The sequence below is a fragment of the Loxodonta africana genome, chromosome 14, assembly GCF_030014295.1.
Source record: "Loxodonta africana isolate mLoxAfr1 chromosome 14, mLoxAfr1.hap2, whole genome shotgun sequence".
NCBI lineage: Eukaryota > Metazoa > Chordata > Mammalia > Proboscidea > Elephantidae > Loxodonta > Loxodonta africana.
The window spans coordinates 72,917,223-72,938,938 of NC_087355.1; the positions used below are offsets into that span (position 1 = coordinate 72,917,223).

A 21,716-nucleotide genomic window follows, 5' to 3' on the forward strand; every position below is an offset into this window, starting at 1 on the left:
CTCTTACAGTTCTGGAGGCCAGAAGTCTGAAATCAATTTCACTGGGTTGAAATCAAGGTGTTGGCTTGGCCATACTTCCTCCAGAGACTCTAGGGAAGAATCTGTTCCTCATCTTTCCCAGCTTCTGGTGGCCACCAACATTCCAGGATTGCATCAGTCCAATCTCTGCCTCTGGGGTTGCATTGCCTTCTCCTTTCCAGTCTGTGTCAAATCTCCTTCTGCCTTTCTCTTATAAGGACGCTGGTATTTAGTGTCCACCCAGACAATTCAGGATCATCTCCCCATCTGAAGATCCTTAGCTTAATCACATCTGCAAAATCTTTGCCATATGAGGGAACATGTACAAGTTTCAGAGCTGAGGACCGGATATCTTTCAGGGCCTTCTTCAGTCTACTGTACACTCTAAGGTATTTACCCAAGAAAAACAACCCAAATGTCCGTTACCAAATAAATGGATAAACAAATTGTGATATAATGATTCATGGATACTACTCAGCAATGGAAAAGAATGTGTTATTGATACACCCTATGACATAAATGGATCTCCAAATAATTCTGCTGTTGGTGGGAATGTAAAATGGTACAACCACTTTGGAAGTCGACTTGACGCTTCCTTTAAAAACTAGAAATAAAATTACCATACGATCCAGCAATCCCACTCCATGGAATATATAGCCTAGAGAAATAAGAGCCTTTACACGAACAGATATATGCACACCCATGTTCCCTGCAGCACTGTTTACAATAGCAAAAAGATGGAAGCAACCAAGGTGCCCATCAGCAGATGAATGGATAAATAAATTATAGTATATTCACACAATAGAATACTATGCATCGATAAAGAACAATGATGAATCCGTGAAACATTTCATAACATGGAGGAATCTGGAAGGCATTATGCTGAGTGAAATTAGTCAGTTGCAAAAGGACAAATATTGTATAAGATCACTATTATAAGAACTGGAGAAATAGTTTAAACAGAGAAGAAAATATTCTTTGATGGTTACGAGAAGGAGGAGGTGGGGGGGGGCCTTCACTAATTAAATAGTAGATAAGAATTATTCTAGGTGAAGGGAAAGACAACACAATACAGGCGAGGTCAGCACAACTGGACTAAACCAAAAGCAAAGAAGTTTCCTGAAGAAACTGAACGCTTCAAAGGCCAGTGTAGCAGGGCGGGGGTTTGGGGACCATGGTTCCAGGGTACATCTAAGTCAATTGGCATAATAAAATCTATTAACAAAACATTCTGCATCCCACTTTGGAGAGTGGCTTCTGGGGTCTTAAATGCTAGCAAGCGGCCATCTAAGATGCATCAATGGGTCTCAACCCACCTGGAGCAAAGGAGAATGAAGAACACCAAAGACACAAGGTAATTATGAGCCCAAGAGACAGAAAGGGCCACATAGACCAGAGACTACATCATCCTGAGACCAGAAGAACTAGATGGTGCCTGGCTACAACAAACAACTGCCCTGACAGGGAACACAACAGAGAACCCCTGAGGGAGCAGGAGAGCAGTGGGATGCAGACCCCAAATTCTCATAGAAAGGCCAGACTTAATGGTCTGACTGAGACTGGAAGGACCCCAGAGGTCATGGTTCCCAGACCTTCTATTAGCCCAAGACAGGAACCATACCCAAAGCCAACTCTTCAGACAGGGATTTGACTGGACTATGGGATAGAAAATGATACTGGTGAAGAGTGAGCTTCTTGGATCAAGTAGACACATGAGACTATGTTGGCATCTCCTGTCTGGAGGGGAGATGAGCAAGCAGAGGGGGTCAGAAGCTGGCTGAATGGACAGGAAAATATAGAGTGGAGGGAAGGAGTGTGCTGCCTCATTAATGGGAGAGCCATTAGGAGTATATAGAAAGGTGTATATAAATTTTTGTATGAGAGACTGACTCAATTTGTAAACTTTCACTTAAAGCCCAATAAAAATTAAAAAAACAAAAGAAAGATAAGAAAAAAAAGAGAACAAAGCAATAATAATAATAATAATTCTGCTGAATGAAAGAAGCCAGACTGTGATGGTTAATACTGCGTGTCAACTTGGCTGGACCATGATTGTCAGTTTCTATGTGATCACTCCCATGATCGGATCTGCTGTGAGTAGCCAATCAGTTGAAAGGGAGCTTCCTTGGACGTGTGATCTGCATCTGAATATAAGCAGATGTTCTGGCTTTTTGCTTGTTTGGATCTTACAGCTGGCTTCTGGTCGTCTGACCTCCAGTTCTTGGGACTTGAGCTAGCAGCTTACCTGCTGAACTTGGGATTTGTCAATATTCACAGCCTGTGAGCAAGAGCCCTGCTCTCCGACCTGCTGATCTTGGGTTCATCAGTCCCTATAGCTATGTGAATCAGGAGAAGCCTGTATCCTGATCCACAGACTTGGGATATTCCAGACTCTACAGCCTCATGAGCCATTTCTTTGACATATACGTTTGTGTGTGTGTGTGTGTGTGTGTGTGTGTGTGTATACATGCAGTTTACTGGTTTAGCTTCTCTAGAGAACCCAGTCTAAGACACAGCCAGAAAAGAATGCATGTTTATGAATCCATTAATACAAATTTGTAGAAAATTTTAACTAATCTAAGGGATGGAAAACAGACCAGTGGTTGCCTATAGGCAGAGTGGGGTGGAGTAGAAAACCCAAAAAACCCAGTGCCTTCGAGTCAGTGGGGTACAGCGGACTATAAAAAGCATGACAAAACTTTTGGGGGTGATGGATATGTTTACTTTCTTGATTTTCTTTGGTGTAAACTTATGTCCAAAATTATGAATTGTGTACTGTAAATGTGTGCAGTTTTTTTTAATGCCAATCTCACTTCAATAAAGCTGCTTTTAAAAAATGAAAAATATAGTATGTACCTATTATTGACCAAGAAATGATCGGGAAGGAACTGGAGCACAAGGACCTACCAGTCTGAGTTATCAAAATTTGGAGATAACATGAATAGAAGGTTGGCAGCCGCTCTTCAGTTGTCAGCCTGACATTGAGCTCTGGCCTAAGTAAATCCAGAGATAAGGAGCAGATCACCACACACCTTTCTCCCCTGGAGCCACATCAGTGTTCACAAAATTTTTGAGAGTTTTGCTTTTCTGTTAGAGAACTTGAGATTTTCAAATACCATGGCTTTTTAAAAGTCATTTTTCTGTCATTGAAAAAACATGGAGACCAGGAATGGAAAGACTAGGGTTCTAATCTTGGCTCTCGTACTAACTCAATTTTCTCATCTGTAAAGTGACAATAATGTTAGTACCCACAAAGAACCTGGGTGGAGCAAGCATAGGCTGCCAACCTAAAGGTTGGTGGTTGGAACCCACCCTGAAGCTCTGTGGAAGAAAGGCCTGATGAACTGCTTTTGTAAAGATTCCAAAGCAAAACCAAACTCATAGTCCAAAACTCATTGCCATCAAGTTGATTCCAATTCTTAGTGACCATGTAGGAAAGAGTAGAACTGTCCCATAGCGTTTCCAAGACTGTAATTTTTGCAGAAGCAGACTGCCACATCTTTCTCCCATGGAGCAGTTGGTGGGTTCAAACCACCAACCTTTCAGTTAGCAGCCAAGCACTTAACCTCTGCACCACCAGGGTTCCTTTACAGCCAAGAAAACCCTATGGAGCAGTTCTACTGTCACGAGGTCCCTACATTGTAGGTGTCGAAAACCTAAATTATTTACAGAAACACCAAAAATTAGTGTAACTGAATATATTTATTGTGAGTAGATTTGATTCAAGTCAGGCAGCATCATGGGAACATGTCAAGAAGGTGCTCAAAAGAGGGAACAGTGAAAGTGAGTTATATAGGTCATTGTTATGTTAATTACTCAAGACAAAGCATGAAAGGACATACCATTCATCCTAAAACACCCTGTAGTCAGACCCCAGAGTTCCTGCTTCTAGAAGCAGCTGCTGCACATAATTTTCCAAAAAGAACTGATTGCCTAAGGCAAAATGCTCTTCGCTAAGCTACTTGATAAGCTATTGTTTGACCTGAAGGTGACTCCAGAGAACCAGTTCCTTCAAAATTCAAAAGGACACCTAAGGGTGGATGGCCTGGGTGGGTCACTCTAATTCCATAAACCATAAATCTGGATCTCAGGATAATCAAAACAATTTTGTCATAGGTTTGCTACCATAATTAAATGAGGTAATATGTGTAAAGCACTTAAAAGAGTAATACATAACAAGCACTGTAGAAGTGCTAAATACGCTTTTACAAAAAGGACTCTCTGACGTCAGTGTAACTGGTGGTGATGACATTATTTCCTTTCTGGATCAGAACTGGTGAACTGGACACCGTACTCTCATGTGTGGCTTTACTTTCACAATATGTTCTGTGAAATAGGACATTATGTGATTTGGACGTTGTGAGAGCACCATATTATTTTCTTATGGCAACTTTGAGATAGCAAAAGTGTTTCTTACCAAGGGACAGGGAAGGCCCTGGAGATCTCCTCACTGCTGTCCAGTCCTGGGTTAGTGGCTGTGTCCTGGGGGAGCAAGGGTACGGCAAGGCGCACTGAGCTAGTGGAGTCTGGGGACTGGGCCTTTAGGCAAGTCTTTGGGGCACTGAGGAAGGCAGTGAACCCTTTGGAGGCCCAGACAGCCCTGCAAGTCCAGTTCACTGAGGATGAGGTCTAGGGGCACAGCGCAACCCTAATATAGGTTCCCCAAGCCCAAGGGGCAAAGGTGGTGGCTCCCTCCTGGCTACATCTACTGTATGTCCCATTCTCCAATCCGGATTTCTGAACCTGTGGGACCACAAACTTCTATGTTGTTAGACGTTGCCCAAACAGACGTTATGCAGTATATGACTGTATTACTGAAGCTTCTTACAGGTTCCTGAATTAAAAAATCATCATGACAATCGTAAAACAAATCAAGAAGTTCTATGAAATGAATGCTTCAGTTCTCATGCATTTGGCTCCTTGCTGATCTTTTTTTCTCCTGTTAAAACAAAAGTTCTATTAAGCTAATAGTAGAAATCGATGGAAGTTTATTGAATATAAACGTCCCTTTGAAGACTAAGTTGTGCGTGACCCGAGCCACAGTATTTTCAATCACCTCATATGCATGCAAAAAGCTGGACAATGAATAAGGAAGACCAAAGAAATTGATGCCTTTGAATTATGGTGTTGGCGAAGACTATTAAATATACCATGGACTGCCAGAAGAACCAACAAGTATGGCTTGGAAGAAGTACAGCCAGAGTACTCCTTGGAAGCAAGGATGGCAAGACTTGGTCTCATGTACTTTGGACATATTACCAGGAGGGACCAGTCCCTGGAGAAGGACATCATGCTTGGTAAAGTAGATGGTCATTGAAAAAGAGGAAGGAAGACCCTCGGTGAGATGGATTGACATAGTGGCTGCAACAATGGGCTCAAGCGTACAATGATTGTGAGTATGTTGCAGGACCAGGTAGTTTCATTCTGTTGTACATGGGGGTCACTACGAGTCGGAACTGACTCAACGGCACCTAACGATAAAAGAAATTGATGGAAGTTTATTGAATACATGATTTGCAAATTGGGGTAACATTTCGACGAGGGAGTCAAAAATGCTCTGAAGATGAAAGGAACTTCCAAAATTCTTACACCACATCTTATTGTAATTGCCAGGGAAACAGGGCCAGAAGAGTGTTGATGTAACAATTTACCCTAAAATACAGCTTCTAGTCTGATTTTGGAGTTTCTGTACATAGATAATTCCTCAAAAGAGCCCAGTTTTTACTGTTTTATCTAGACCGTTGTTTGACTTAAAGGTGCTTCTTAAGAGACCGTGTTCCTCAAGACTGACGTTCCAAAAGGACACCAAGGGGGCCTAGGTAGGTTACTCCAAATCCACGGACCCCAGAAATCTAGATTCTAGAGTCGGAATCGACTCGACAGCACTGGGTTGGGTTTTTTTTAAGAGAATTAAAACTGTTTCTTACACTAGATGGACACAGGGACCTTAGGAGAAAATCACTTTCATTGCCTCAGTTGGGAGCCTGAGATCCCGCAGGGATCCCAGGGTGCAGCACTCAGACGCATGTTCCTAGCCCCACTCTCCGCTCGCAGAAAACTACGATTCCCAGCAGGCCTTGGGTACCGGGGAACGACTCGGAAAAGGGGCGGAGTTGGACGATTCCATAGTCTAGAGAGGGAGGGGGTGCCTGGGCGGAGTTAGGGAACCTCAGCTTCCGATTGGTTGTAAGTAGACAGGCCAGTGCCTGCGCGCGGTTGGTACGATCCGCGGACACTAGCTGTGGGGCGGGCACTCAAATTTCCCGGGCCCGGAGCGCGGGGCGTCCCGGGAAGGTCAGGACGGTTACCCAGCCTCCCGTGGCGGCCGCAGCGGATCCTGAGTCCGCTGTCGCGCGTGGGCTTAGATATGCAGAGCACAGACCTGGGCAACAAGGAGAGCGGCAAGATATGGCACCGCAAGCCAAACCCTGCTGCTCGGGACGGGTAAAGGCCGCGGCGGAAGGGCCCGGGCTGTGGATCGGGAAGGTGCTGGGGTGCAGTCCTGGGCACACGGTGTCCCTGTCCTCACCGAGCGCACCTTCGGGTGTTACGGTAGCTGTGTTGGAAATGGAAATAAAACCCATTTACACCTAATTCCCTTTAGACCATTCTTGTATCACAAACTCTCACTAAGACAACTTGAAGTTAGGATATCAAGTTGAAATTTTTCTTAATAATGGTAGCTTGTGATTTACAAAACTACTTTTCGGTAATTACATCATTAATTTGTGCAGATGTGTGTGTTTAATAAAGCAGTTGAACTGCTCGGTCTAATATGTCCTCTCTCTCATCACGCCGTTTTTCCTCAATCACAACTTGTTTCTATGTGAGTTTATTTGCAGAATGTCTGTCTTCCCACTAAACTGTAAGCACTATGAGGGCAAAGACCATGTCACATTATTCCTAGCTCCTGGCTTGCTAAGTGACTGACACATAGTTCTGAACTGGTTTTCGGAAATGATTGTAAAGATCGATCCGGGGGGAGGGGTGGGAGGGAGAGCAGCAGTAGGAGAGGAAAGAATGAGTAGGCAAAAAATCTTCAAAATTAATATAAAGGCCGAATTTTTCATAATATCCAGTAATGCTCCACATAGAATTTAATGCGTGTTGTTTTGTTTTTGACAGAATTATAGTGAACATCATTCACAGCACTTCTGATTATCTTCCAAAAGTTTCGCGGTTTTTGAATGTGGCTTTTGATAGCTCAGGTGATTGCTTAATTGCTGGGGACCATCAAGGAAATATCTATGTTTTTGACTTGTATACAAACAGGTAAGCAGATACTTCTGATATTTACCTTATTTAGCAATTTACTGATTGTTTTAGGACCTGTATTCATTTTTTACTCAGGAATATTTATTCTAACCGTATCAAGAGTTTAACTACTAACCAAAAGGTCTGCAGTTCGAATCCACCAGCTTGGAAACCCAACGGGGCAGATCTGCTCTGTCCTGTAGGGTTGCTATGAGTCCGAATTCACTCAGCCCCAACGGGTTTGGCTTGGTATTTTGGTATGTTCCATGTACTGTGCTACCTTGCAGGATGCTGTCCTAAGTGCCGAAGGAAGAAAGTGATAGATAGCATGGTTAGATTTCTTGCCAAATTAGAATGCTGGTTTTAGCAGTATCTCTTGTAGCTTGTTTTTCTGTAAATTTAAAAATTCATTACGGCTGATGTATCAGTTAATTTCTAGTAGTTCATTAGGCAAATTAGAAAGAACACAATGTCCTTTGCATTATTGTTTCAGTGAATTAGGTCTAATGATTAAAAAGAATACATCCTTACTCTTCTTCCTCTTCTCTTCCCTTACTAAACAATTTAGTCCAAAGCAATTAGATGGGACCAGTCAAGGTAGATATCCAAGCAGTGGGGGTGGGTAGGAGGGAGAATTATATTAGCCCAGCAAGGGAGTAAGAAGGTGTATGTGGGGGGGAGGGGCAGTGATGGAGAATCCGTTTATTACAGAGGGCTTTGATCACATATGTAAATGCATTGAGGATAATAGAGGCCAGGTTACTCACTATTGGAAAAGAGAATTATAAATGTGGAAAAGTAGAAAACAAAATGAACTCTGTAGTATTAGATTGGAATATATCAGTGTGCACTCATGGTTTTGAACATACAGATAGATAAATAGACCTAGAAATAAATAAAGGTGTGTGTGTATATGTGAATATATGCACATATGGTCCTTATGATCAGTGGAGAAAAGATTCAAGGTGTCAAGGATTTCATTTTACTTGAGTCCACAGTCAGCACCCATGGAAGCAGCAATCAAGAAATCAGATGATGTATTGCATTGAGCAAATCTGCTGGAAAAGACTTCTTTTAAAGTATTAAAAAGCAAAGATATCACTTTAAGGACTAGGATGCGCCTGACCCAAGCCATGGTATGTTTAATTGTCTCATATGCATGCGAAAGCTGGATAATGAATAAGGAAGACCAAAGAAGAATTGACCCCTTTAAATTATGGTGTTGGTGAAGAATACTGAATATACCATGGACTGACAGAAGAATGAACAAATCTGCCTTGGAAGAAGTACAGCCAGAGTGTTCCTTGGCAACACAGATGGTGAGACGTTGTCTCACATACTTTGGATATATTATCCAGAGGGACCAGTCCCTGGAGAAGGGCATCGTGCTTGGTAAAGTAGAGAGTCATTGAAAAAAGAGGAAGACTGTCAACAAGATGGATTGATACAGTGACTGCAACAATGGGGCTCAAGCGTCACAACAATCGTGAGGATGGCACAGGACCAGGCATTGTTTTGTTCTGTTGTACATAGGGTCGCTATGAGTCAAAACTGGCTCAATGGCACCTAACGACAACATGCTCCTTGGCTTTGTCCACTGAATGGGCCTAGGACCAACAACACCCAATAAAATGAGTACACCTAGTGTCCAGTCCTTGGTTTCTAATTACCACTCTCCACTAAAACTAACCAGGGATCCTTGGCGAAATGGCCAGTTTCAGGACTAGGACACTGGAGTATCTTGTAGAAAGAAAAAAGGAATTATTCAAAGAATGATGGGAATTTTCAGAAGGACATAGACACAGCTTGAAGGAACTCCCTGTGGCCAAATCAGACAGTTTGAATATCAAAAATAATAATAATAATAGTAATGGTTAATAACACATTGAATAAAATAGAAATCCTTGAGTTCATGCTGCAATAAACAAATAATTTGTTTATTTGCATAGTCACAAAGTACCTCCCCATGAAATACTTATTAATTACAGAGGGGGAAAGAGTGATTTTGCAGTATGGGAGCCTGGTAGATGCCAGTGGAATGAAATGAAGAACATAGCCAGTAATGGTCCAAATCAAAACTTTGTGCCATCCTTAGAGGATGCAATGAAAAGAACATTGCATGACGTCTGTAATATTCTGCTAAAGACATATAACTGAATCTAATCGGATAGAAACATCAGACAAAGTTAAATTTAAAGCATTCTGTAACAAAACTGGCCTATAATCTTCAAAAGCATCCAGGCATGGAAGCTGAGAAAAGACTGAAGAGGTATTATTTCAGCTGAGGGAGATTAAAGAAACATGACAAGTAAAAGGCATAAATATGGACTGATCTTTTTGCTGTAAAGACTTTATTGGGACAACTGGCAAAATTTGAATGGGGCCTGAGGATTAGATGGTAGTAATATATCAGTGGAGCCCTGGCGGTGCAGGGGTTAAGAGCTCAGCTGCTAACTAAAGGGTCAGCAGTTAGAATCCACCAGCCGCTCCTTGGAGCAGCTCTACTCTATCCTGTAGGGTTGCTATGAGTCGGAATTGACTGTACAGCAACAGGTTTTTGAGTTTAATATATCAGTAGGAACCCTGGTGGTGCATTGGTTAAGTGCTTGGCTGCTAACTGAAAGGTCCACATTTCGAACCCACCAGCCACTCCTCAGGAGAAAGACGTGGCAGTCTGCTTGCATAAAGATTACAGACTCAGAAACCACCGGGAACCATTCTACTCTGTCCTGTGGGGCGGCTATGAGTCTGGATCGACTGGATAGCAATCTATATATGTGTATTTTAATATATCAGTGTTATTTCCTGACTTTGGTGGTTGTACTGTGATTATGTAGAAGAATTTCCTTGCTTGTAGGAAACACGTGATCTTGGCGACTTACTCTGCTAGTTCAGGAAAAGAAGAGGTGATCCTTCATACATGCTTCATTTTTCTGTGATTTATCAAGCAGACATGTGTTAGCCATTGTTTCTGCTCTTTGCCAAAAAGGTGATGCACAGAATTCTCCCACTCTTTTACTCATGCCTGACCTACCTTGCCATTTCCCAATCTTAAATCAGTACAACTATCTCTTCTTTGGTCCTATTACTGGACTAAGTAAAAGTATTTGTTGATCGACCCGTTTACGTAAGAGTGAACTTCAACATCCGTGATGCTTAGCAATTCACTTGCTTACCTATTGCTATTTAAAATTCAACTATACTTACTTCTTTCCTGCCTTATTCATGAAATTAGATGATCGCAGTTTTTCTGGTGCTAATCCCTATAACTGGGTCTTTAATCCTGTCTTCTTCTGTGGCCTTCCTGGGGACTTTGCGCCACGAGTTTTCCTCTCTTTCATTTTGCTCACTGCCCCTTTTCTCTGTCTATAAACATACACAGCTAGTAAATGGCAGACCTCAGACTTGACATCAGGTCTGTCTGATTCTGAAGCTCTCTACACTGGGTTCCCTCAAAGTGTCATGGTCTCTTTTCAGTTCTCATCTTTCTAAAGCACTAAATGTTCTTGTCTTCCCCTCTCCCCTGAAATTTCTTTCTTTAGACTTCGTGTTAAGACTATTTCCTGGTTTTTCTACCTTTCTGATCATTTTTCCCCTGGTGTTTTTGCTGATTCTTCCAGTGTCTATCCCTTTAATGTTTTACTACCCAGTCCTTGGTCCTTGGCCTGCGTCCTTCCATATTCCAGGTATTCTCTTTGACTATGTCATCACCACCATGCCTCAGGCTTTAGCTGCCATGTTAACACTGCCATGTGTGAAAATTCAGATTTACTTCTATCCACCAGCCCCGCCCTGGGAGAAAAGAGCTGGCCATTTGTTCCCATAAAGATTTCTACCTAGGAATCCCCGTGGGGCAGTTCTACTCTGTCATATGGGATCACTATGAGTTGGAACACAACAACAACAAACCAAAGAGAAAGATACTTCTAGATTGGGCTGTCCAATATGGTAGCCATTAGCCATAGGTGGCTGTTGAATCCTTGAATGTGTCTAGTCCAAATCAAGATATGCCGTTAAGTGTAAAATACTCGTGGACTTTGAAGACTTAGTATTAGAAAAGAATGTAAAATGTATCAATAGTTTTTATATTGATTACATGTTGAAATGATAATATTTTAGGTACTTTGTTTAAATAAAATATATGATTTTAAAAATAATCTGTAAAACATTAAGTAAAATATATTTAAATGAATCAAATATATTGTTAAAATTTGTTTTACATCTTTTTACTTTTTAAATGTGGCATCTAGAAAACTAAATGATATATGTGACTTACTTTATATTTCTTTGGACGGTGCTGCTCTAAATATTTTTCGAGGGCCTTAAACTCAACATGTTTAATATCAGACTTATTATTTTTTATCCCCAAACTTGCTTCTCCTTTGTCCAAACTCAAAAGCTTAATTTTGTATAAATTAAGCTCTAGCTATGTGCCAAGTACTCTGCTAAACACGTTACGTATATTATTTCATTTAATTATCAAAACAACCTGATATCAGCTTTTATCTTCATTTTATACACGAGGGATTCCAGCTTCCTCTGTCTTCACCCCACGCTTAATGCACCACCAAGTCCCTAAAATTCTATGATGACTTGAAGAATTTCTGATACTAATACAGTCATCTTTCGATAGGTTTAACATTGTTCAGCGAACAGCGCAAGCTTGCACAGCTCTGGCCTTTAACCTTCGTAGGAGGTCTGAATTCCTTGTGGCATTAGCTGATTATTCTATTAAATGTTTTGATACAGGTAAGAAGTCCTTCTATTTGTCTTTTTGAAACAGTGAAATACTGAGGTACAAAAATAAAATACAGATACTTTTTTTTAAATAACCTATGTACTTTACACCACATTGTATTTTTAAATAGGATATTAGAGTTCTGTAGACTGAACCTCTTACACTTATTAAAAGAGCGATCTCAACTTTGTTTTTTAATTCTTAATCCTTGTGTTTTAAAATTTAGAAAGAGGGATAAATAATAATAGTGATAGCTAGCACTTAAAAAAAAAAAAAAGCACTTATATGGTGTTTATTCTTTGCCAGGTACTGTTCTTTGTCTTTATACCTATTAATTCATTTTAATCATCATAATAACCCAAGGAGATGGATGCTATTATTATCTCCATCTTGCAGGTGAGGAAACTGAGGCACAGAGGTAACTTGAGGTCGTCCCACAGCTTGTAAGTGGGAAATCCTAAGCCAGGATTCCGGCTTAGGTGGTCTGGCAGCAGGGTCTCTGCTCTGAATTTTGATTCTAAGATGCTACGTCTTTATACTCACCTCTGATGGTTCTGGAAACCCTGGTGGCATAGTGGTTAAGTGCCACGGCTGCAAACCAAAGGGTCGGCAGTTCAGATCCACCAGGTGCTCCTTGGAAACTCTATGGGGCAGTTCTACTCTTTCCTATAGGGTTGCTATGAGTCGGAATCAACTTGGCGGCACTGGGTTTGGTTTTTTTGTTTTTTGGTTCTGATGCTTCCCTTGGATTCCACCCATTCTCCACTCTGTATCACATTCCTTTCCCCATTTTGATTCCCCATCCCAGCAAAGCCTCTTCCTTAGAAGCCGCTTCAGCCTTCATAACTCCTTATCTCCTCAGCTACTACTCTCTCTCTTTCCTTCACTACCAAACCCCACTTTCTTACTGCTTCTGTCCATGTATTCCGATTCTGGCTCCCCCGCCCATGTTATGGGGACTTACATCTTGAAGGACATTGATAACTTCTGATTGAATCCTCTGTACTTGTCACCCTCCTTCTCAGTAGCGTTAGATACTTTTGATTACTCTAAGTCTTTACTTAGTTTTCATACTGTTACCTCTCCTGTTCTCCTACCTGGAAAACTCTGGTGGTGTAGTGGTTAAGGGTTTGTCTGCTAACCAAAGGGTCAGCAGTTTGAATCCACCAGGCGCTCCTTGGAAACCCTTTGTTTTGTACTCTGTTCTGTAGGGTCGCTATGAGTCGGGCTCGACTTAATGGCAACGGGTTTGGTCTTTTTTTTTTGGTTCTCCTGCCTTTCTAATTGTTTCTTAGTAGTCTCTCCCCCAGATTGTTTTAGTGGTTTCTAGACTTGGGTTTTGATCCAAATAAAAAAAAAGTAGAGGAACCCACATAAGCTATCAACTTTTAATTTTTCTCATTGACATTGGAAGGAATGATATAATTTTATTTCATAAATAAGGGGTTTTTTAAAACATGAAATTTGGAGGAGCATAATGCTAGATTAAAAGACAGTACTTTAAATTTAGCCTTATGAAAAACTCATTTTGTTGTCCTTATTTTTCACATTTCACTAAGACCAATGAAAAATGGATCCTGGACTAACACCGGACTTTAGACGGCGGTTTAGGAGTCACTATTCTCTCCCTAAAGCGATTATCTCTTCTTCTGTCCTCAGATTTGACCTACTTTGTATCTTAATGTTTTCCAGATTTCTATCTTGGCTCCTGACTGTTCTCTTCCCTTCCGTCTTTCCGGGGGGGGAAAAAATTCTGATCATAAAAATAATACATATCAACTGTAGCAAGCTTGGAAATATACAGAAAAGTGTAAAGAGAGAATGAAAGTCATTTGTATTTTACTACCCAATGATAAGGAGTCCTGGCAGCACAGTGGTAAAGAGCCACGGCTGCCAACCCAAAGGTTGGCAGTTCAAGTCCACCAGCCGCTCCTGGAAAACTCTATGGAACAGTTCTACCCTGTCCTGTGGGTAGCTCTGAGTCAGAATTGACTTGATGGCAATGGGTTTTTTTGGTTTTCTCAATGATGATTATCATGAACAATTTTTTTAATTGTGTAAATATATGTGTAACAAAACATTTGCCATTTAAACGGTTTTCATATGTACACTTCAGTGACATTAATTATGTCCATCATGTCCAACTATCACCCTTAACGATGGCCAAATTTATCATGAATCATTTTTGTTGTTTTTTTCCTACCAGACTGTTTTCGCTGCTTGTGCACACACACATATCTCAGAATCAATTTTTAAAAATGCATTATCTTTTCACACTGCTAAATCAGGGCTTCCTCATGTATATCACCATGCACTTATTTAACTAAACTAGAACCACCGGGGGTCCTGGTGGTGCAGTGATTAAGAGCTTAGTTGCTAACCAAAGGTCAGCAGTTTGAATCCACCAGCTGCTCCCTGGAAACCCTACGGGGCAGTTCTGCTCTGTCCTGTAGGGTTGCTATGAGTCAGAATCTATGGCATCGGGTTTGGTTTGGTTTTGGTTTAGAACCATTGGAATTTTAACTCCTTTGTCTCAACACACCCATAAGTCCTTTGATTTTCTCCTTAATTTTCTTGAATTTATTCCTTTCTTCATTGCAACTTTCTTAGTTTAAGGGCTCCTTATCTCTTGCCTGTACAGCAAAATACAAATTATTCTTTTTATCTAGTCTCTTCCATACTTCCAGTACATCCACCATATATCCTCCAGTGTGCTCTTTCTAAAATACAGCCCAGAACTGGTATTTTCTATATAAAACTAATACCTGCAAGAGAGCCCAAACTCCTGAGCATCGTATTTGAAGCATTTCTTAATCAAACTCTTTATCGACCTCATCTGCTGATACCTCCATGATATACTTCTTACTAACATGTTCTGTAATACACTGTTATCAACTAGCCACAGCCTTCCATTTTTGTAGATGTTGATGGAGGTGTCTCATGTAATACGTAGCCATCAGTTGACTCAGTTCACAGATAATATATAGTAACCTTATTTTTTCCCACAGTTACCAAGGAGCTAGTTAGCTGGATGAGAGGACATGAGTCGTCAGTATTTGCAATCTCCGTGCATGCATCTGGGAGGTATGCCATCACTACTTCTTCTGATACCGCACAGCTCTGGGACTTGGATACCTTTCAGAGAAAAAGAAAGCTGAATATTCGCCAATCAGTGGGTATACAAAAGGTCAGTGAGGAGGGACATCTTGGCCTGTTGTGATCCTCAGGCAGTTCTGTGACTCAAAATCAACTGCTCAACACACAACAGCGACAACATAGCCTAAGTTACTAGCAAACATTCTTTTAAAGACCAGATAGTGAATATTTTAGGCATTGTAGGCCAAGAGGCAAAATAGAAGCTGCTATGGTTGTACTTTTGTAACCATTTAAGATATAACCATTTAAAAAATGTAAAATCTGTTCTTAGCTCTTATACAAAAACTGGCAGTGAGCCAGATGTTTGCCACTCCTGGCTTTTATTGTAAGAAACAGAAAATAAATAACCTAATCTTAAAGTAAAACTTTGATTCTTATAAAATTTTAGTGTAGTTTGCTAAACCTATAATTTGATTCCAGTTTCTGATTCTGTATTTTAAGTCGATCTTCTATGACTCTTTTTTTTTTTTTTTGATAACTCATGAAAATAGTAGTAGTACGTACATCAGGGTTAGTTTCAGGACTGAATGAGATAATCTGTGCAAAACACTTCTTATAATGCTGTTGTATGTTCAGTGCTTAGTGAAAGTAGCTGCAGCAGCTGCTGTTTGTATTGTTGTTGTTATTATGTACATTATTACGGGATTACCTCACTCAGTGCAGTTAGACATGTTCTTAAAAAGCTGAAAGGTAAATAAATTTATTATCTTTCTTTTGAACTACATTATATAGGTACACAACCTCTTATTGGTAATTAAAAAATCCAGAAGTAATTCCAAAACCCGAAAGTGTTTTAATAATATTTGGTGGAAAAATGTGATCTGATCTGAACTCATTTGGCAGCCGTACCTGAACTATGGACATGAGGCTGAAATATTAATATGTTTTAGTGTGGGGTGTTGCCCAGGTCCATTGGAGGTTCTACATAATAGTACACCGTATGCATTGTATTACCTTTCTATTACCGGAAATAATTCAGAATTCTGAAGCACATTTGGCCCTGAGGGTTTCAGATAAGGAACTGTGGACTTTTGATTTCACAGTGTTTCAAAGACCCTTCCACTCCTAGCTCTTTTCACTAATTTTTGTGCATAGCAATAGCAGTAATTAATACTAATAGTAATATGTACCAATTGTCAAGTATACCTTCTATTTCTATGTGCTTACCACTTTCTATAATTACTATTAAGTAATTATACATGGTATAGTAATTCTAAATAATTCTAAATGGTAGATATCCACATTTGTAAACTGAAGCCCAGAATCATTAAGTAACTTGCCAGTTTCACATAGCTTATAAATTGTAGAGTTTAAGTTTACATCCAAGCCTGTCTTAGTCAAAAGCCATTCCATTATACCATCCTGGAGTACTGTTATACTCAGGTGCACCAGTCACTTCTTCAAGTCAGTAAATTCCGATTCTTCCGTTGATTCTTGGAGATAAGATATTCAGCTCTTCAGTTAGTAAGTTTGGGATAAATAATTCTGAGGGTTTTAATGACGGTGTTCAGTATGTATCTGAAAAGGCTTTGTGATGAATATTAGAAAGTATTTCATAGGATTGTTTTACTGAACTTAATTCAAATGATCTCTATACGAAATTATTGCTGAGCTGTACATTTGACGGTAACGAGCTAATATTACTATGCTTAGCTCTAAATTTTTGAAAAGCTAATGTATGACTGAAAAATGAATTAGGGAGCTTAACGCATATTCTATAAGGAAAAACGGGAGCCCCAGCATTGACGCCAGCCCCCACAAAAGTACATCTTGTTAATGCTTTTGATGTTTTTCCTAAGCTCTTTATATTTGTCAGGAGATGACACTATCTAAATAATAATGATATGATTCATTAGGAACAATTTTATAATCATTAAGATCTAGCAATTAAAATCACAGATATAGTAATGAATAATCATGTAGGCAATAATCTATCACAGTTCTTTCCCTAAAATAGCAGTCGATGCTCATTAACTTTTAAGGGTTTGCTTCTCCCCTTAGGAATAAACTTTATTACTTTTCTAGAAAAATGACAGCTAATTATAATAAAAATTTTTCTTAAGTCACTTTTTTTTGTCATCAGCTTAGAAACAATGTTGTAATGCATTCATTATAAATTTTAATGTATTCATTGCAAATTGTTTCTATAAGGTCTTGGTGTTATGAATCTTTCTAACTTCACAAATCTATTAACCAAAGCCCTACTGGAGATTATCTTTGGCAAAGTGAGCCAAGGACAAAAGCAAGGAACATTTGATGTGGTTGCCAGCAATTTTTGTGTCTTAATTATCATCGAATTCTGAATAGATTGTTTAATTAGCCGGTATATTCCATAGTCCATTATATATATGTATGTCTTACACAGATGACACATACAATTATATCTGAGGCAATTGAAGATCTTATGAGAAAATATTAGTCAATTTTGATTACAATTTTGTATCTTAAAAAACAAGCAGTATTTAGCAAGCAGCCATCTAAGATGCATCACTTGGTCTCAACCCACCTGGATCAAAGGAGAACAAAGAACACCAAGGACACAAGGCAATTTCGAGCCCAAGGGACAGAAAGGGCCACATGAACCAGTGACTACATCATCCTGAGACCAGAAGAACTAGATGGTGCCCCGCTACAACTGATGATTGCCCTGACAGGGAACACAACAGAGAACCCCTGAGGGAGCAGGAGAGCAGTGGGATGCAGACCCCAAATTCTCATAAGACTAGACTTAATGGTCTGACTGAGACTAGAAGGACCCCAATGGTCATGGCCCCCAGACCTTCTGTTGGCCCAGGACAGGAACCATTCCCGAAGCCAACTCTTCAGACATGGATTAGACTAGACAATGGGTTAGAAAGGGATGCTGGTGAGGAGTGAGCTTCTTGGATCAGGTGGACACTTGAGACTATGTTGGCATCTCCTGCATGGAGGGGAGATGAGAGGGGTTGGAAGCTGGCGAAATGGACATGAAAAGAGAGAGTAGAGGGAGAGAGCAGGCTGCCTCATGAGGGGGAGAGTAATTGGGAGTGTGTAGCAAGGTGTATATGGGTTTTTGTGTGAAAGACTGACTTGATTTGTAAACTTTCACTTAAAGCACAATAAAAATTATTAAAAAAAAAAAAGGAAGCAGTATTTAGGGCTTATGCAAGAGAAAAATGAAAACTAGGAGAATAAAATGTTATTTTCTGCTTTGCTATCAATTTAAATCTCAGTTGTCCATTGAATAAATTCAGTTTGTAATTAAATATGATCATATATTTTCAACTTTTTACTGTTATAAATAATGTTTAACATTTATACCTTTATCTTAAGTATCTTTTTATTTATTTGTGCTTTAGGTGAAAGTTTACAGATTTTTTTTTTACAGCTCAAGTTAATTTCTTATACAAAAATTTATACACATACTGTTTTATGACATTAGTTGCAGTCCTCACAATGTGACAGCACACTCCCCTTTCCACCACAGGTTCCCTCTGTCCATTTGACCCGTTCTGTCCCTTCCTGCCTTCTCATCCTGCTTTTGGACAGGAGCTGCCCATTTAGCCTCATGTATCTGATTGAACTAAGAAACACATTCCTCGTGTGTATTTTTTGTTTTATTTTTTATTTTATTTTGTTTTATTAAAAGAAAAAAAAAAAAAAAACCTGTTGCCATTGAGTCAATCCTGACTCATAGCGACCCTGTAGGACAGAGTAGAACTGCCCCATAGGGTTTCCAGGGAGCCCCTAGTGGATTTGAAATGCCAACCTTTTGGTTAGCAGCCAAACTCTTAACCACTATGCCACCAGAGTTTCCTTTTGTTTTATAGTCCTATATAATCTTTGAAGAGTGGGTTTCGGGAATGGCTTCAGTTTTGGGTTAACGGTATGTCTCAGGGCCATAGTTTTGGAGGTCCCTCCAGTCTGTATCAGACCAGTAAGTCTGGTCTTTTTACTTTGGGCCTTTGTCAAATATCAGCCATTCATAGGTGGATGAATTTATGTCTGGGTTCTCAGTTCTGTTCCATTGGTGTATGTATCTGTTGTTGTACCAGTACCAGGCTGTTTTGACTACTGTGGCAGTATAAAACCAAAAACCAAACCTTCTGCCATCGAGTCAATTCTGACTCACAGCGACCCTGTAGGACAGAGTAGAGCTGTCTCAGAATTTCTAAGGAGCACCTGGTAGATTCAAACTGCTGAGCTTTTGGTTAACAAGCCAACTCTTAACCAGCACGCCACCAAGGTCTTCCCATGGCAGTATAATAGATTTTAAAATCAGGTAGTGTGAGGCCTCCCACTTTGTTCTTCTTCTTCGGTAATGCTTTATTTATCTGGGGCCTCTTCCCTTTCCATATGAAGTTGATGATTTATTTCTCCATCTATTTAAAAAATGCTGTTGGAATTTGGATTGGAATTGCATTGTATCTGTAGATCACTTTGGGTAGAATTGACATTTCCACCGTGTTGAGTCTTCCTATCCGTGAGCATGGTGTGTTTTTCCACTTAGTTAGGTCTCTTTTGGTTTCTTGCAGTAGTGTCTTGTAGTTTTCTTTGTATAGGTCTTTTATGTCTCTGGGTAGATTTATTCCCAAGTACTTTATCTTCTTGGGGGCTATTGTAAACGGTGCACTTTGTTGATTACTTCCAAAGAATTAACTCTTAGTAGTAGATTGGCTAAGGCAGAAGAGATACACATTTTTAGGACTTTTGAGATATGTTGTACATTCTCTAACCAATTTTTACTCCTAGCAACAGTGTATGGTAGTACCATGTCCCCATACTTCCATCAGCATCTAGTATTTTTAACATTTATCCATATTCGGCATTTACTATAGTTCTTATATTAGTATATTAATATAATTGATAAATACTGTATTATGCATTTGTATATGTATAGTCTGTATGTATACACTTTATGTGTGTGCATTATTTTTTTGAACAAATTAGATATACATAAAATGTTATCTTATAACTTTCATTTGAGTCTTTTATTATAAGGTTAAATCTTTTTAAAATTGTTACTTAGTATTTTATAAATTACCTTATTATAGTCACCTATTTTTTATTTAAAGAGATTTACTATTTGTTTTCAGTTTAAGTAGTTCATGAATAATCAGTATCTTGTCATACATTGCAAATGGATTTTTTCTCTAGTTTAAGAAATGATCATTTTAAAAAAGAAAAATTGACTACTTGTATAATTTTAAGTTTAAACCCACCAACTGCTCTGTGGGAGAAGATGAGGCTGTCTGCTGCCATAAAGATTACAGTCTTGGAAACCCTGTGAGGCAGTTCTACTCTGTCCTTTAGGGTCTCTGTGAGTCAGAATTGACTCAGTGGCACACAACAACATACAATCCTTATGTGAATAGTAACTTTTTTTTTTTCTCCTTCTTTAGGTTTTCTTTCTACCATTAAGTAATACCATCCTCAGCTGTTTTAAAGATAATTCCATCTTTGCCTGGGAATGTGATACTCTCTTTTGCAAATATCAATTGCCAGCTCCACCTGAAAGCTCTAGTGTGTTATACAAAGTGTTTGCTGTGACCAGGTAACGTGCATTTTAAAACACTGAGAATTTTTAAGGACTTTAACTTCTGTTAAAATTTTACCAATTTTCATTCATTATCTTATTGTCGGAAACCCTGGTGGCGTAGTGGTTAGGTGCTACGGCTGCTAACCAAGAGATTGGCAGTTCAAATCTGCCAGGCACTCCTTGGAAACTCTATAAGGCAGTTCTACTCTGTCCTATAGGGTCGCTATGAGTCGGGATTGACTCGATGGCAGTGGGTTTGGGTTTTTTTTGGTTGGTGTCTTATTGTCATGTGAGAAAAAGCTTCCTTCAAATTTAGATGTGGTCTGCAGAACCTTTTTTTTGTTTTTCAATTTTATTGTGGATGAACACACAAATAGAACAATGTGTGTGTGTTTGTCCATTGTCATTGCTATCACCCTAGTCCAAACTCTCTTTTGGTCTATTGTAATAGCCTTCTCTTTGGTTTCTTTTTTTTTTGAATTGCACTTTAGATGAAGATTTACAAAACACACTAGTTTCTCACTAAACAGTACACATCTTGTTTTCTGACATTGGTTAACAACCCCACGACATGTCAACATTCTCCCTTCTTGTCCTTGGGTTCCCCATTATCAGCTTTCCTGTCCCCTCCTGCCTTCTAGTCCTTGCCCCTGGCCTGTTGTACCCCTTTAGTTTCATTTTGTTTTACAGGCCTGTCTAATCTTTGGCTGAAGGGTGAATTCAGGAGTGACTTCATTACTGAGCTAAACGAGTGTTTGGGGACCATACTCTCAGGGTTTGCCCAGTCTCTGTCAGGCCAGTAAGTCTGGTCTTTTTTTGTGAGTTAGAGTTTCGTTCTACAGTTTTCTCCAGCTCTGTCCAGAACCCTCTATTGTGATCCCTGTCAGAGCAGTCAGTGGTGCTCGCCAGGCACCATTTAGTTGCACTGGACTCAGTCCGATGGAGGCCATCGTAGATGTGGTCCATTAGTCCTTTGGACTAATCTTTCTCTTGTATCTTTAGTTTTCTTCATTTTTCCTTCCTCCTGAAGGG

At 39.8% G+C, this 21,716-nt stretch overlaps 1 protein-coding gene across 9 annotated transcripts in view; it reads left to right on the forward strand.

Annotated features, from left to right (window-relative positions):
- The first annotated feature begins 6,240 nt into the window (after positions 1-6,240).
- The window catches only part of TBC1D31 (TBC1 domain family member 31), a 50,562-nt gene continuing 35,086 nt past the window's right edge, over positions 6,241-21,716 (forward strand). For 4 of the 9 annotated variants that reach the window (XR_002785221.2, XR_002785222.2, XM_010588477.3 and 1 more), the window contains exons 1-5: positions 6,242-6,462; positions 7,144-7,290; positions 11,906-12,021; positions 15,019-15,197; positions 20,548-20,699. Coding sequence is in view for 7 of the 9 variants with exons in the window: in XM_010588477.3 (XP_010586779.2) it covers positions 6,386-6,462; positions 7,144-7,290; positions 11,906-12,021; positions 15,019-15,197; positions 20,548-20,699 (671 nt within the window). In the remaining 2 variants the exon portion in view is untranslated. Of the gene's footprint in view, positions 6,463-7,143; positions 7,291-11,905; positions 12,022-12,316; positions 12,407-15,018; positions 15,198-20,547; positions 20,700-21,716 lie in introns of those variants that run through there. The other 5 variants (XM_064268036.1, XM_023545964.2, XM_064268038.1 and 2 more) reach the window with 3 other exon arrangements.